General features: G+C 54.6%; 2 protein-coding genes across 4 annotated transcripts in view; one reads left to right on the top strand and one right to left on the bottom strand.

Moving 5' to 3' along the window:
• The first annotated feature begins 1,940 nt into the window (after positions 1-1,940).
• Positions 1,941-5,848, top strand: Irf7 (interferon regulatory factor 7). Its single transcript, XM_045138174.1, has 10 exons — positions 1,941-2,010; positions 2,367-2,733; positions 2,830-2,992; positions 3,075-3,282; positions 4,216-4,274; positions 4,345-4,516; positions 4,724-4,816; positions 4,999-5,388; positions 5,465-5,583; positions 5,654-5,848. Exons 2-10 carry the CDS (start codon positions 2,720-2,722, stop codon positions 5,807-5,809), a joined length of 1,374 nt encoding a protein of 457 aa, XP_044994109.1. The 5' UTR covers positions 1,941-2,010; positions 2,367-2,719; the 3' UTR covers positions 5,810-5,848.
• Positions 5,849-6,307: 459 nt separating this feature from the next.
• The window catches only part of Phrf1 (PHD and ring finger domains 1), a 39,114-nt gene continuing 33,844 nt past the window's right edge, over positions 6,308-11,577 (bottom strand). For 2 of the 3 annotated variants that reach the window (XM_045151668.1, XM_045151672.1), the window contains exons 14-18: positions 8,226-10,955; positions 7,829-7,983; positions 7,428-7,685; positions 7,084-7,212; positions 6,308-6,637 (exon numbers count right to left, since the gene is read on the bottom strand). In XM_045151668.1, the coding sequence (XP_045007603.1) occupies positions 6,494-6,637; positions 7,084-7,212; positions 7,428-7,685; positions 7,829-7,983; positions 8,226-10,955 (3,416 nt within the window). In that variant the 3' untranslated portion in view covers positions 6,308-6,493. The remainder of the gene's footprint in view (positions 6,638-7,083; positions 7,213-7,427; positions 7,686-7,828; positions 7,984-8,225; positions 10,956-11,577) is intronic. The other variant, XM_045151681.1, reaches the window with a different exon arrangement.

Raw genomic sequence — 11,577 nt, 5'->3', positions numbered from 1 at the left:
GGAGTTCGTTTGCAGAGGCTGGAAGCCCCGGCGCGCCCATTCTCTCTCTCTCCCTCTATCTGTCTTTCTGTGTCTGTTGCTCTCGAATAAATAAATAATAAAAAAAATAAAAAATAAAAGCGTGTGCCACCACACCCAGCTCTTTTTGAAAAAAAAAAAAAAGGTTTTTTATTTATTTATTTATTTTTGAGATAGGGTCTCGCTCTAGCCCAGACTGACCTGGAATTCACTCTGTAGACTCAGGATGGCCTCGAACTCATGTGCCACCACGCCTGGCTTTAAAAAAAGTTAAAAAATATATCTTATGTATTTATTTATCTGAGTCAAAAGGAAGGAGGAAGAGAGAGAAGTAGAGGCAGATAGAGAATGAGTGTGCCAGGCCTCTAGCCACTGCAAACAAACTCCAGACGCATGCACCACCTGTGTATCTGGCTTTACATGGTTACTGGGGAATTGAACATGGGTCCTTAGGCTTTACAGGCAAGAGCCCTAATCATTAAGCCATCTCTCCAGCCCCCAACTTTTATTTATTGAGAACTTTAATATATGAATATATTGCAAATTGGTCATATTCCCATGTGGTCAGAAGTTTTAATTTTAAGTGTGTTTGAATATGTGCCAATCCTGCCTCAGCCTCTTGTGTGCAGATTTATAAGCATGTGCCACCAATTCTGGCTTTAAAATATTCAAGTCTACCAGAGTGAAACCCTACCTCGAAAAAAATACACACACATATATCGTTTTATTTTTTAATATATATTTTTTAAATTTTTTGTTTTATGTTTATTTATTTATTTGAAAGTGACAGAGAAAGAGGCAGAGAGAGAGAGAGAGGGAGGGAGGGAGGGAGGGAGGGAGAGGAGAGAGGGAGAGAATGGGCGCACCAGGGCCTCCAGCCACTGCAAACGAACTCCAGACGCATGTGCCCCCTTGTGCATCTGGCTAACGTGGGTCCTGGGGAATTGAGCCTTGAACCGGGGTCCTTAGGCTTCACAGGCAAGCGCTTAACCGCTAAGCCATCTCTCCAGCCCTTTTTTATTTATTTTATTTACTTGTTTGACAGAGAAGGAGGGAGGTGGAGAGGAGAGAGGATGGGTGCGTCAGGGCCTCCACTGCAAACAAACTCCCCTTTGTGCATCTGGCTAATGTGGGTCCAGGGGAATCCAACCTGGGTCCTTTGGCTTTGGAGGCAAACGCCTTAACTGCTAAACTGTCCCTCCAGCCTTTCTTTGTTTTGTTTTGTATTTGAGGTTGGGTTTCTCTGTAGCCCTGGCTGACCTAGAATGCACTATGTCATTTCAGGGTGGCCTCGAACTCGCGGTGATCCTTCTCCTCTGCCTCCCGACTGCTGGGATTAAAGGCGTACAACACCATGCCCTGCTAACAAAAAATATTAAAGTTTGAACCATTTTCAAAGCCCGGCATGGTGGCGCACGCTTTTGATCCTAGCACTTGGGAGGCGGCGGCAGGAGGATGACTGTGAGTTCGAAGCCAGCCTGAGACTACATAGTGCATTCCAGGAGGTCAGCCTGGGCTAGAGTGAGACCCTACCTCGAAGAACAAAACAAAATAAACCATTTTTCAATCCAAACAGTACCTCGGCCTCTCTTTTCACTCTACTTTCCAGCACTTTTACGCGACGAGGGGAGGACAAGCAAACCTGGTTTTGTTTGGGGTCGTTAGGGGAAGATCCGTAGCTTATTCCACTGTGCCGCCAAACCCCCTAAGCTCAGAGGTACTTCCCTGGGGAGCCCCGCAGAGGAACCCGGGAAGTGCTCAGTCCCACAGGCAGGTCCAGTGGTCCGTCCCCACTCACCCCCGGCCCCGCAAGTCCTTGGCTTCGCTCGGGAACCGAGTCAGCGTCCCTGCGGAGCCGGGGCCAAGCACGTGACCCTGCCGCCCGCGTCTGGAGCCTCAGGCCCCGCCCCGCCGCTGGCCCGGGCACTATAAAAGCGTCCGCCCCTTGCCTCTTTGAGACAAGACTTCCCGACCCGGCGGCTCCGGTACCAGGTACGCAGGACCCCTGGGCCCACGCGGCGTAGAATGGGAGCCAAGGCCCACGTGGGAGTCCTTGTCCTCCCCGTGGAGTAGCGGCCCCGGGAGGGACCATGTAGAGGGTCCGGGAGCCGGGCAGAGGGACCCGGAGAGTCTGGAGTCAAGAGATGCGCTGGTGGGGTCTGGATCCGCGCGTGGGTTGAGGTCGGGGACCGAGGACAGGGCGCGGGGTCGGTGCCGGGAGCGTGGGAAGCCGCGGCTGCCTGGGAGCTTGTCTAGGTTTCATTTTCCCAGGACTCAGTTTCGCTTTCCTGGCCAGGGCCCTACTCCCCCGCCCCCTCCACACCGCCTTTCCTCTCCTGTCTCCGCAGGGTCCAGCCTGCGACTGCTCGTCCAGGCCCGGACGCTGGATCAACACCTGTGACTTCACGTGCGCGCGCCTGCCACATCTGTAGTCACACCTCTAGTCACCTTGACCAAGGAATCCACTCTTAGGCAAGGTGGCTGCAAGCTGTCAATCCACATCTGTGACTCAACACCTGTAACATCTGGGTCACACTTGTGACATCTGGCCGCAGTACCTGTGGCCAAACCTGACACCATCGTAACAAGAAGCGCATCTTCTCCCCTCACCTGTGGTGATCCCTGACCACTCCTCTGACCACAGCCTCTCCAAGTGAAGGGCCCACTCGCATTCTCCCAGACTGTCCCCGTAGAAGAAGCTATGGCTACAGAGTGGTGAGAATACTCCCTCACCCCAGCAAGCTGGCCCTGTTCTGTGCGCTTTGGGTACCCCCCATGCCCCTGACCCCACTGTGACTGTCCTGCCTGCAGGGGGACCCAGCGCGTGCTGTTCGGAGAGTGGCTTCTGGATAAGGTCAGCAGCGGCCTGTACGAGGGGCTGCAGTGGCTGGACGACGCCCACACGGTCTTCCGCGTGCCCTGGAAGCATTTCGCACGCAGGGATCTGAGTGAGGCCGACGCGCTTATCTTTAAGGTGGGATCCAGCCCTGCCCCCCTGGAGGACCTACCCTGGCCCCTGCGGGCTTCTGGCCCACGTTTCCGGTTCTCCTCTCCAGGCTTGGGCGATGGCCAGAGGAAGGTGGCCACCCCGTGGAGGAGACCTGCCGCCCCCAGAGGCTGAGACTGCTGAGCGTGCGGGGTGGAAAACCAACTTCCGCTGTGCGCTTCGTAGCACGGGGCGCTTTGTTATGGTGCAAGACAACTCTGGCGACTCTGTTGACCCGCACAAGGTGTATGCACTCAGCCCTGAAGTGGGGTCGAGAGGTGAGGAATGCTGCTAGTAGAGTTGGATCTGGGAGACCCGCAGAGAGGGCAGAAGACTCTGCTTTGCCTTAGTGACCCTGTGGTGCAATTTGGTTTTTAAAAAATTATTCATGGCTGGAGAGAAGGCTTAGGGGGTAAGGCACTTGTCTGTGAAGACCAAGGACCCATTTTGGAGTCTCCAGAACCCACGTAAACCAGATCATATGGGGGCACATGCATCTGGAGTTCATTTGCAGTGGCTAGAGGCACTGGCACACCCACTCTCTAATTTATTGTTTGTTTTGCTTTTCGAGGCAGGGTCTCACTCTAGCTCAGGCTGACCTTGAATTCACTATGTAGTCTCAGGGCGGCCTTGAACTCACGGCAATCCTCCTACCTCTGCCTCCCGAGTGCTGGGTGTGGTGGCATACATCGTTAATCCCAGCACTCAGGAGGCAGAGGTAAGATGATTGCCATGAATTGAGACCACCAAGACTGCATAGTGAATTCCAGGTCAGTCTGAGCTAGAGTGAAACCCTACCTTGAAAAAACAAACAAAAATAAGTAAAAAATTATTCATGTGTATAAGGGGTGTGTGTACATGTGTGCCCCAGGGTCTCTTAAATGAACTCCAGATGCATGTGCCACTTTATGTCTGGTTTTATGTGGTTGCTGGGGAATTGAACTTAGGCCAGTAACTGCTCAGCCATCTCCCAAACCCTGATTTATAGTTTTAGAGACTGTTCTGGGAGGGGCTGATACCAGGCCTAGCTTCTATCCTTCCAGGGGGTGGGGGGAACCACGACAATGGGACACCTTCTTTCCCAAGTCAGGGTCCTGAGCTTCAAAATGCCAGGTGAGGAGAGGGTATGGGAACCAGACAACTCAAGTATCACAACCAAATTACATGTCAGCCTCAGGGTCTCACCTCCTTCCTTCTCTTCCTTTTCTCAGAAAGCTCAGCCATGAAAAAGGTGGAGAAAGAAACACTCAGGGGCGCCCCACCCTCACAGGTATAGTCAGTCTTTCTCCCTAGGTGTGACAGCTGGGCAGCTACTTATCATTACTGTTTCCCTATTGCAGGGTGGGCCCCAGAGGCAATTCCTAACAGGAGATGCTGAGCCCCAAGCCCCGAGCCCTGTGCCTGCTAGTGGCACTGAGGACCTCTTGCTCCAAGTTCTGAAGCACAGCCTCCTGGAGAACCACCTGCCTGAAGCTACGCAGGGGACAGATCCAGTCCCCCCACAGGTTGCTGGTGAGGAGCAAGAGGTGCTGGGCTGTTACTGAGCGGGAGGGTTTATCTGCTCTGCAGGGAGGCTGCAGGGACAGGCAAGACAGCATAGGCCCTGGGGAGAGGGACAAGGATGCCATACACTGGAGATTGGGAGGTAGGGCACTATGAGAGGCCAGAACAGTGCTGGCTACAGCTGGGCAGCTCAGTTGCTCCTACTGTTGTCCTCAGGCCCAGAGCAAGAGCATACTTCGGAGGAGCCCTGCACAGCATGGGCAGCAGAGGCTGTCCCCAACCCCAGGCCTCAGCACACAGCTCTGACAGGTGAGGGCTAAGGGCTTCTTGGGAAAAGGCTGGGATTCAGGTTCAAGCTTTTCCCATGCAGCCCCTAAACCTCGCACAGCACCCTCCCCTCACATCTGTACCCCAACAGTGGTGAATGGGCCCAGCAAATGTGTATCATGTCCCCACCCATGCCGGCTACTCACAGCCTGATCTGTACACAGAGCACAGCACGGGGCTCCTGGATGTAACCATCATGTACAAGGGCCGCACGGTGCTGCAGGCAGTGATGAGGCAACCCAGATGTGTATTCCTGTACAATCCAGTGGGCTCACCCATCTTGGCTCCAGAGCCACAGCAGGTGGTCTTCCCCAGCCCTGCTGAGCTGCCTGACCAGAAACAGGTGCTCTACACAGAGAGGCTTCTGCAACATGTGGCTCCTGGCCTGAAGCTGGAGCTGCAGGGTCCAGTACTGTGGGCCCAACGCCAGGGCAGGTGCCAAGTATACTGGGAGGTAGGCAGCCCCCTGGGCTCAGCAGGCTCCTCCACACCAGTGCAGCTGCTGGAGCGCAACTGCTACACCCGCATCTTCGACTTCAGCACCTTTTTCCGAGGTCAGTGAAATACCTACCTGGGGTGCTGTTCCCTTGGGTCCCAGCTTACCCTGTTGACCAGAGCCACTTCCTACAGAGCTGGGAGAGTTTCAGACCCGTCAGAGGCAAGGCTCGCCACACTATACCATCTACCTGGGCTTTGGGCAAGATCTGTCCGCGGGGAGACCCAAGGAGAAGAACCTGATCCTGGTGAAGGTGGGGCTTGGGCTATAACAGGTGGGGATGGGCCACCTGGTTGGTACCCTAACATGTGCCTTTCCTACAGCTGGAGCCGTGGTTATGCAGGGCATACCTAGAGGGTGTGCAGCGGGAAGGCGTATCTTCCCTTGACAGCAGCAGTCTTGGCCTGTGCCTATCTAGCACCAGCAGCCACTACGATGACTTTGAACATATTCTCATGGAGCTGGAGCAGTGGGCCTAGCCCAGAACCCCAGATCCCAATAAAGGAAGTCAAGAACCAGTGTTGTCCTAACTTGAGGTGGACTTGGGACTGTCAGAGCTAACTAGATGTGGTGGAACCTGGTTATATCTCCCCTCCATGAAGGACCTGGGGAAGTCCCAGGGAGGTGGCCATACCTGCACACTGTAGGCCTCCCCTGCAGTACTCATCTTCACACTGAAACTGAGCCACAGGCTTTAGAGACACCAGATCTCTCTCTGTCTCAGTTAAGCACAGATGCTCTAAAACAAGTACCACAGAAAGCTGGCCTGACAGGCAGCTCTGTGCTCTGCCTCTTGGGAAATAGCTGGTTAACTGCAAACCTGCCAGTAAGGAGCATGAAACATGCAGAGTAAGACATGGGTGGCAAACAAACAAATGCTGGTAGGTGGCTGTGTGGCAGACTCAGGACTCCCCCAACCCACCCCAGGCCTTCTGAAACCACAGGCTACTTGCCAAGTATTGAGTCAATACAAAAAGTTTCTAAAGATAAGCCATTTTTGATAAATTAGAACACAATGGAAACTGTTATCTATAATATACATATAAAAAAGTCCAGCTTTCAACTGTAAGCAAGACAGGTGTCATCACAGGAGCCTCTGAGGCAGGAATGCTGGTGGTCCCAGTTCTTTCCCACTGGGGATGCTTTGTCCACAGTGGCCAGCCTCAAGCTTCTGTGCCCTGGGTGGGCGGCTCTTCTCCAGCCTCTGCCTTCTTGTACTTGCGCATGTGCCTGTACTTGTCCACGTAGGCCTTCACCAAGTTGGCTACCTTCACAGGGTTGATCTCACCACTCTTGCTGTGGCATATCTGGAGAAAGAGAACATTTACCCTGATGTTCAATCATACTGTCAGAGACAAGAGTCCGAGGTCAATCCAGCCAGGCCTCCTAACTTAGGTCTTGGGTCTTCTCCAAGCAGAGCCCCAGTGTTCTTTTGAGGGTATATGTACTGTCTGCCTATTCTGCCACCTCACAGGGCTTCTAAGGATTCTCCAAATGTGTCACAGGTCAGAAGGGAGCCAGAGACTTGAATTCCTCCCTGTGAGTTAGGTGTGCATTGGGCAGTTGTAAACCTCATCTTTCAGTCTTTTCAACAAACAGTAATAGAAAGCACTCTCTGAAGGGTACTTACCAGATGGGTCTGATCCAAGGCCTCAAGCCACCCAGGCCCAGCTAGCTGACTACACCTAAGAGACTGGGGAATTCTGGCCATTCTGACCAAGCTCCCCAACAGGTACACAAGTGTGCAGCCCACCTTCTGCACGGCTTTGCGCAGGATGTCCTTATACTCCTCCTTGGTTACCTCCCTCTTCTGGTAGAAGGGCTTGATGGCCAGCTTCACCTCCTCCACAGCCCGCTCCTGCATGTGCAGCTTCTTCAAGTACTAGGAGGGAGGACACGTGACCCTGTGGCAGGGTGGGCAGCATGGGCCTAAAGGCCCTTTGGTGGGAGGCCCAGTTTTGGGCTGTCCCTTCAGCTCAGGAGCACCGAGAGCAATGCTGACTTTTCTTCACTGTCCCCACCAAGCCCTCAGGGATGGCTGCTACTCCAGAACTCGGCCTCAAGTAAGACAGCCAGGCAAGGACATGCAGTACTCACCTCCTCCTTCTTGGTCTTCTCAGCGGCTGGCTTGGGGGTAGCAATCTTTTCTTCTGTGTTGTTGGTGGTGACTGGACCACCCACCTCTGAGGCCGTGGCCAGCATGGTGGGCACTGGGACCAGACTCTGTGTTGTGCTGCAGCCTGCCAGGGGAAGGCTCCCCTGCAGGATTAACTGGACTGATGGCTGGCTGACCAGTGCATAGGGCAGGATGCTTGAGGGCTGAGCCAGGGTGGGTGGCATGTTGGGGCTGTAAACCTGGGCAATAATAATCTCTGCTGAATGCAGAGCCCCAACAGCCGGCAGCTCCCCTTCCCAAGCACCAGGGGGCCTTGTAGAAAGGGAATGATGCCAAAAAGCCTAAGCTCTGGCCAGAACAACCCACAAAGCCCAGCACTTACCTGAGAGGGGTCTGTGTCAGGTAAGCCAGGCTCCAGGAACATGTGGCTGGGATGGGGTAGCTCAGAGAATGGTGCTTGCTGGATCCCCATGAGGGCCCCATCCTCTGCTTCCCAGTTTCCTTCCTGGGGCTTCTGTGGCCTCTGAAGTGGTGTCCCTGAGGACCCAAGAAACAGGAGGTGAGTGCCCTGTGACCAGCCCTGGCCAAAGCATTGCTCCAGAGAACAATTAAAGAGGGGACACTAGAGGCCAAGCTGCATATCTGACTCCACGGACAGAGCCCCAAAAAGCCAGTGAGGCTGTTAGGGTGGCTGCTTCCTGTCCCATGCCTACTTTGCAATCCTGGCCCACAGGGACACCCACCAACCAACAGCCCAGCCCCTGGCAGTGCTGACTCACTTGGGACTCTGTCCAGGGCTGGGGTACTGCCCTCTGCCTCTTGAAGGTTCCAGGTGACTCTCTTCACCAGGCCTCTGGACCGTAGAAGGGGGACCTGGGCTACAGCCTCCTCAGGTTTGCCTGCCTCATAACCCCTCCCACTCAGTGAGGGGATGTCCTTCTCCATGGGCACCGCACCTAGGGTGCCGGGAGTTATAGTGGTGGTCTCTGTGGCATCATCCTGTCTAGGCAGGAACTGTGCTGAGGGGCCCTCTGCCTGGGGTGTGGGCTGTGAGATGTCTTCACTGTGGATCAGTGACACCTCCCTCTGGATGGCAGCCAAGGTGGTGTCCTGTGGTTGGCTGGCTGGGAGCACCATGGGATTTGGTGGAAAGTCTCGCTCTGGGGAGGAGTCTGTACTCTCAGGGGAAGGTGGTGAGCTCATGTCATCAAGCTGAATGAAGATGGCTTCACTTGAAAAGTCCTCGAAGATGTGGCCTGCCTCCACTGAGTCTCCATAGTCTATGTCTTCAGGCACATGACACTCATCGGACATTGCCAGGACAGGGGGTACCTGAGGGGGGTTAGGGGTAGCCACATCCACCTCTGGCAAGACACCCACTTCTAGAACTGGAGGCCTGGCAGGGTGATCTTCCTGCTTTGGCTCTCCCTCCTGCTTTGGCTCTCCCTCCTGCTTTGGCTCTCCCTCCTGCTTTGGTCCTCCCTGTGAAGCAGGGGCCGGGGAAGCCTCCTTCACAGCTCCCTTCTTCTCTGGGGAGCGGGGCCGTTTCTCTCGGGAATGGGGCCTCCGTGGCCTGTGCTCTGAACTGGGTGACCGAGACCTCCGCCGCCTCCTCTCTCGGGACCTGGTTGTGCTCTCCTTGTCTAGACGCTCATGGCTCCGCTCCCGCTCCCGGTGCTTATGCCTCCGGGCCCTCTCGAGGCTGCTAAAGGGGGAGCAGTTTCTGCCCCGAGATCTGGACCGTGAGTGTCGCCTCTTCTTTCTCCTTTCATGGTGTTCACAGGAAGAGCTTCCTGGACTTCCTGAGCGAGATCTGGACTTCTTCCTACCCCGACCCCAAGGGCTGCGCCTCCGGTCTCTGTCCCTGTCCTTGGCCTTCCTCCTCTTTGCTTTCTCCTGACTACTAGCATGGTCACTAGAAGACCTCCAGCTCTTGGCCTTAGCCTTGTGCCTCTTGGTGTACTCTTCAACCACTGGTGAGACTGAATGTGAGGACCTGTCCCTGGAGCCAGAGCGAGTGCTGGAGCGTGTCCTTTGGTGCTCCCTGGCAGCCTTCTTCCTCTTAGTTTTCTTTCTGCTGCGGGAGCTGGAATGGGAGCGGGAGCGGGAGCGGGATGGGGCCCTTAGCTCCACAATCCTGTGGGTCGTTGCCTGTGGAGTGTCTGGACTGAGTGTAGCATTGGACTCCACGACAGTCACACATGTCACGGTCCGCTCCTCAGAGCCAAAGAAGGGGGTACAGGATGCTCCATCCTCATCATCCCAGGGGTATGGTGGTGATGTTCTCTGTGTTCGGGCCATGGAAGCCTGGCTCTCTGTGGGCTCCACCTCACCCAGTCCATCTCGCTCCACATCAGAGGTTCCCTCAGCAGGTTCCTTGTCCAGAAACTTGAGCATGCCAGACAAGGGCTCATCAGAAGGCTGGGACTCAGGTTCTAATTCAGTTCCAAAGACATTTTCGACTCTGTAGGAGGTGACACAGCGCACAGTCTGGAAGGCTGGAGCCTTTGGACTGTTAATGGAGATAGTTCTTGTGATCTCAGATGGCAAGAGGCCTGAGCCAAGGCTCTCTGGACTACTGCTGGGTGGGCTGGAGTCCGAGCCAGTGGGATCAAAGGGGTCATAGATTTCACTCTTGAGTTGCTTTGGCTTCTTGATGGAGAAGAGGGGCAAAGGGTTCTCCTTCCTCTGCACCTTATCATCCACCGGCCGGAACGTGTTACAGAAACCGGGGCTGGACAGTTGGCTACAGTGTGCTGTGTTCCCAGGAATGTTGATCCTGAAGCTCTCATAAGTAGAACCAAAGCCTTTCCCTCTTGAGGGCCCCAGTGGGGCTAGACTGCTATGGGAGCTGGGGGCAGAAGGCCGAGAGCCACCTGTGTGGGAGCCAGGCTCTTGTGGGGCCCTGCTGCTGGGCTCTCTCTCTACCCGGCCTCGCCCTGGCTGCCCAGGGCCCTGCCTGCCTGTCAGGCGGCTGATGCAGGTGCTGGGGAGCTCTACATTCTGCCCATGGGCTGGGGCCAGGTCCTGTCTGGTGCCACTGCCATCCCTGCGGATCTTTGGTATCCTGGGAAGCTCTGAGATATCAGCTCTCCTGGGAGATGTTTTCAGGGGCTGCCTGAGGACTGCTATTCCGGTTGGAGATTTAGAATGGCTGCTGGGTATCTTAGATGAAGCAGAACCAAGAGGCAGAGACTGCATATTGGTGCCACAGGGGCTCTTACTCTGTGGGAAGCTAGACCTGCTCCCATTGGTTAAGTTCAGAGCCTGAGTTGACCTAGGTGTGGCTGATGAGTCCAGCCTCATAGGTGCCCCCACTGTGCAGTTAGGGACACAGCTTGTGGCTGACCTATCCCCATAGTTTATCCTTGAGCTCTGTGACCTGCCACCTGTGAGTCCACTGGATGGACTCCCTGATGGTGGTATCCCAGGCTGCAGGTTGTCTCTGGGCCTGGACCCTTCTTCCCCTTTGGATGAAGTCACAGAGTTTCGGTGAAGAGAAACAGGGGCTAAAAAACAAAAGCCAGAGGGCAGTCATTCCCACCTCTTCTTTAAGAAGTATGACCCAAACTGACTCAGAACCGTGTATGAGTAGGGAGATGACTCAGTTGGTAAAGTGCTTGCTTCACAACCATGAGGATCTGAGCTGGATCCCACATAAAATGCTGAGTGTGGCCAACAGACACCTGTAAACCCACTTACAATTACAATTCTGGGGAGGCAGAGACAGACGGGTCCCTAGAGCTCACAGGCCAATGACTGTCTCAAAGGAAGTAGATGGCATTCCTGAGGATGATAACCAAGGTCTATCTTCTGGCTTCCACATATAACCCCCACCCTTGTCACATGAGCAGGCATACACACACACAAAACATCCTGTTTGCTTGCTGAGGGGGTACTTCTTGCCATCACACACCAAAGAGTGCTTGCTATAGAGTTATCTATGACACTTGTGGCACTGAGGAGCACAACTACCCTACTGCCACCTAATTTGACTTTACTGACATGACTGGTTTTGACTGTCTCTCACCCAATGTGGACACAGACAAGGGGCAGCGATGGAGGTGCCTGGCCTGTCTGGAAGGATATGTGACCCTAACTCTGTTGAGACCTTCACAGGAAGGCCCTTCA

This window comes from Jaculus jaculus, chromosome 1 (genome assembly GCF_020740685.1).
Source record: "Jaculus jaculus isolate mJacJac1 chromosome 1, mJacJac1.mat.Y.cur, whole genome shotgun sequence".
Classification (NCBI taxonomy): Eukaryota; Metazoa; Chordata; class Mammalia; order Rodentia; family Dipodidae; genus Jaculus; species Jaculus jaculus.
This window is presented reverse-complemented; position numbering and strand designations above follow the sequence as displayed.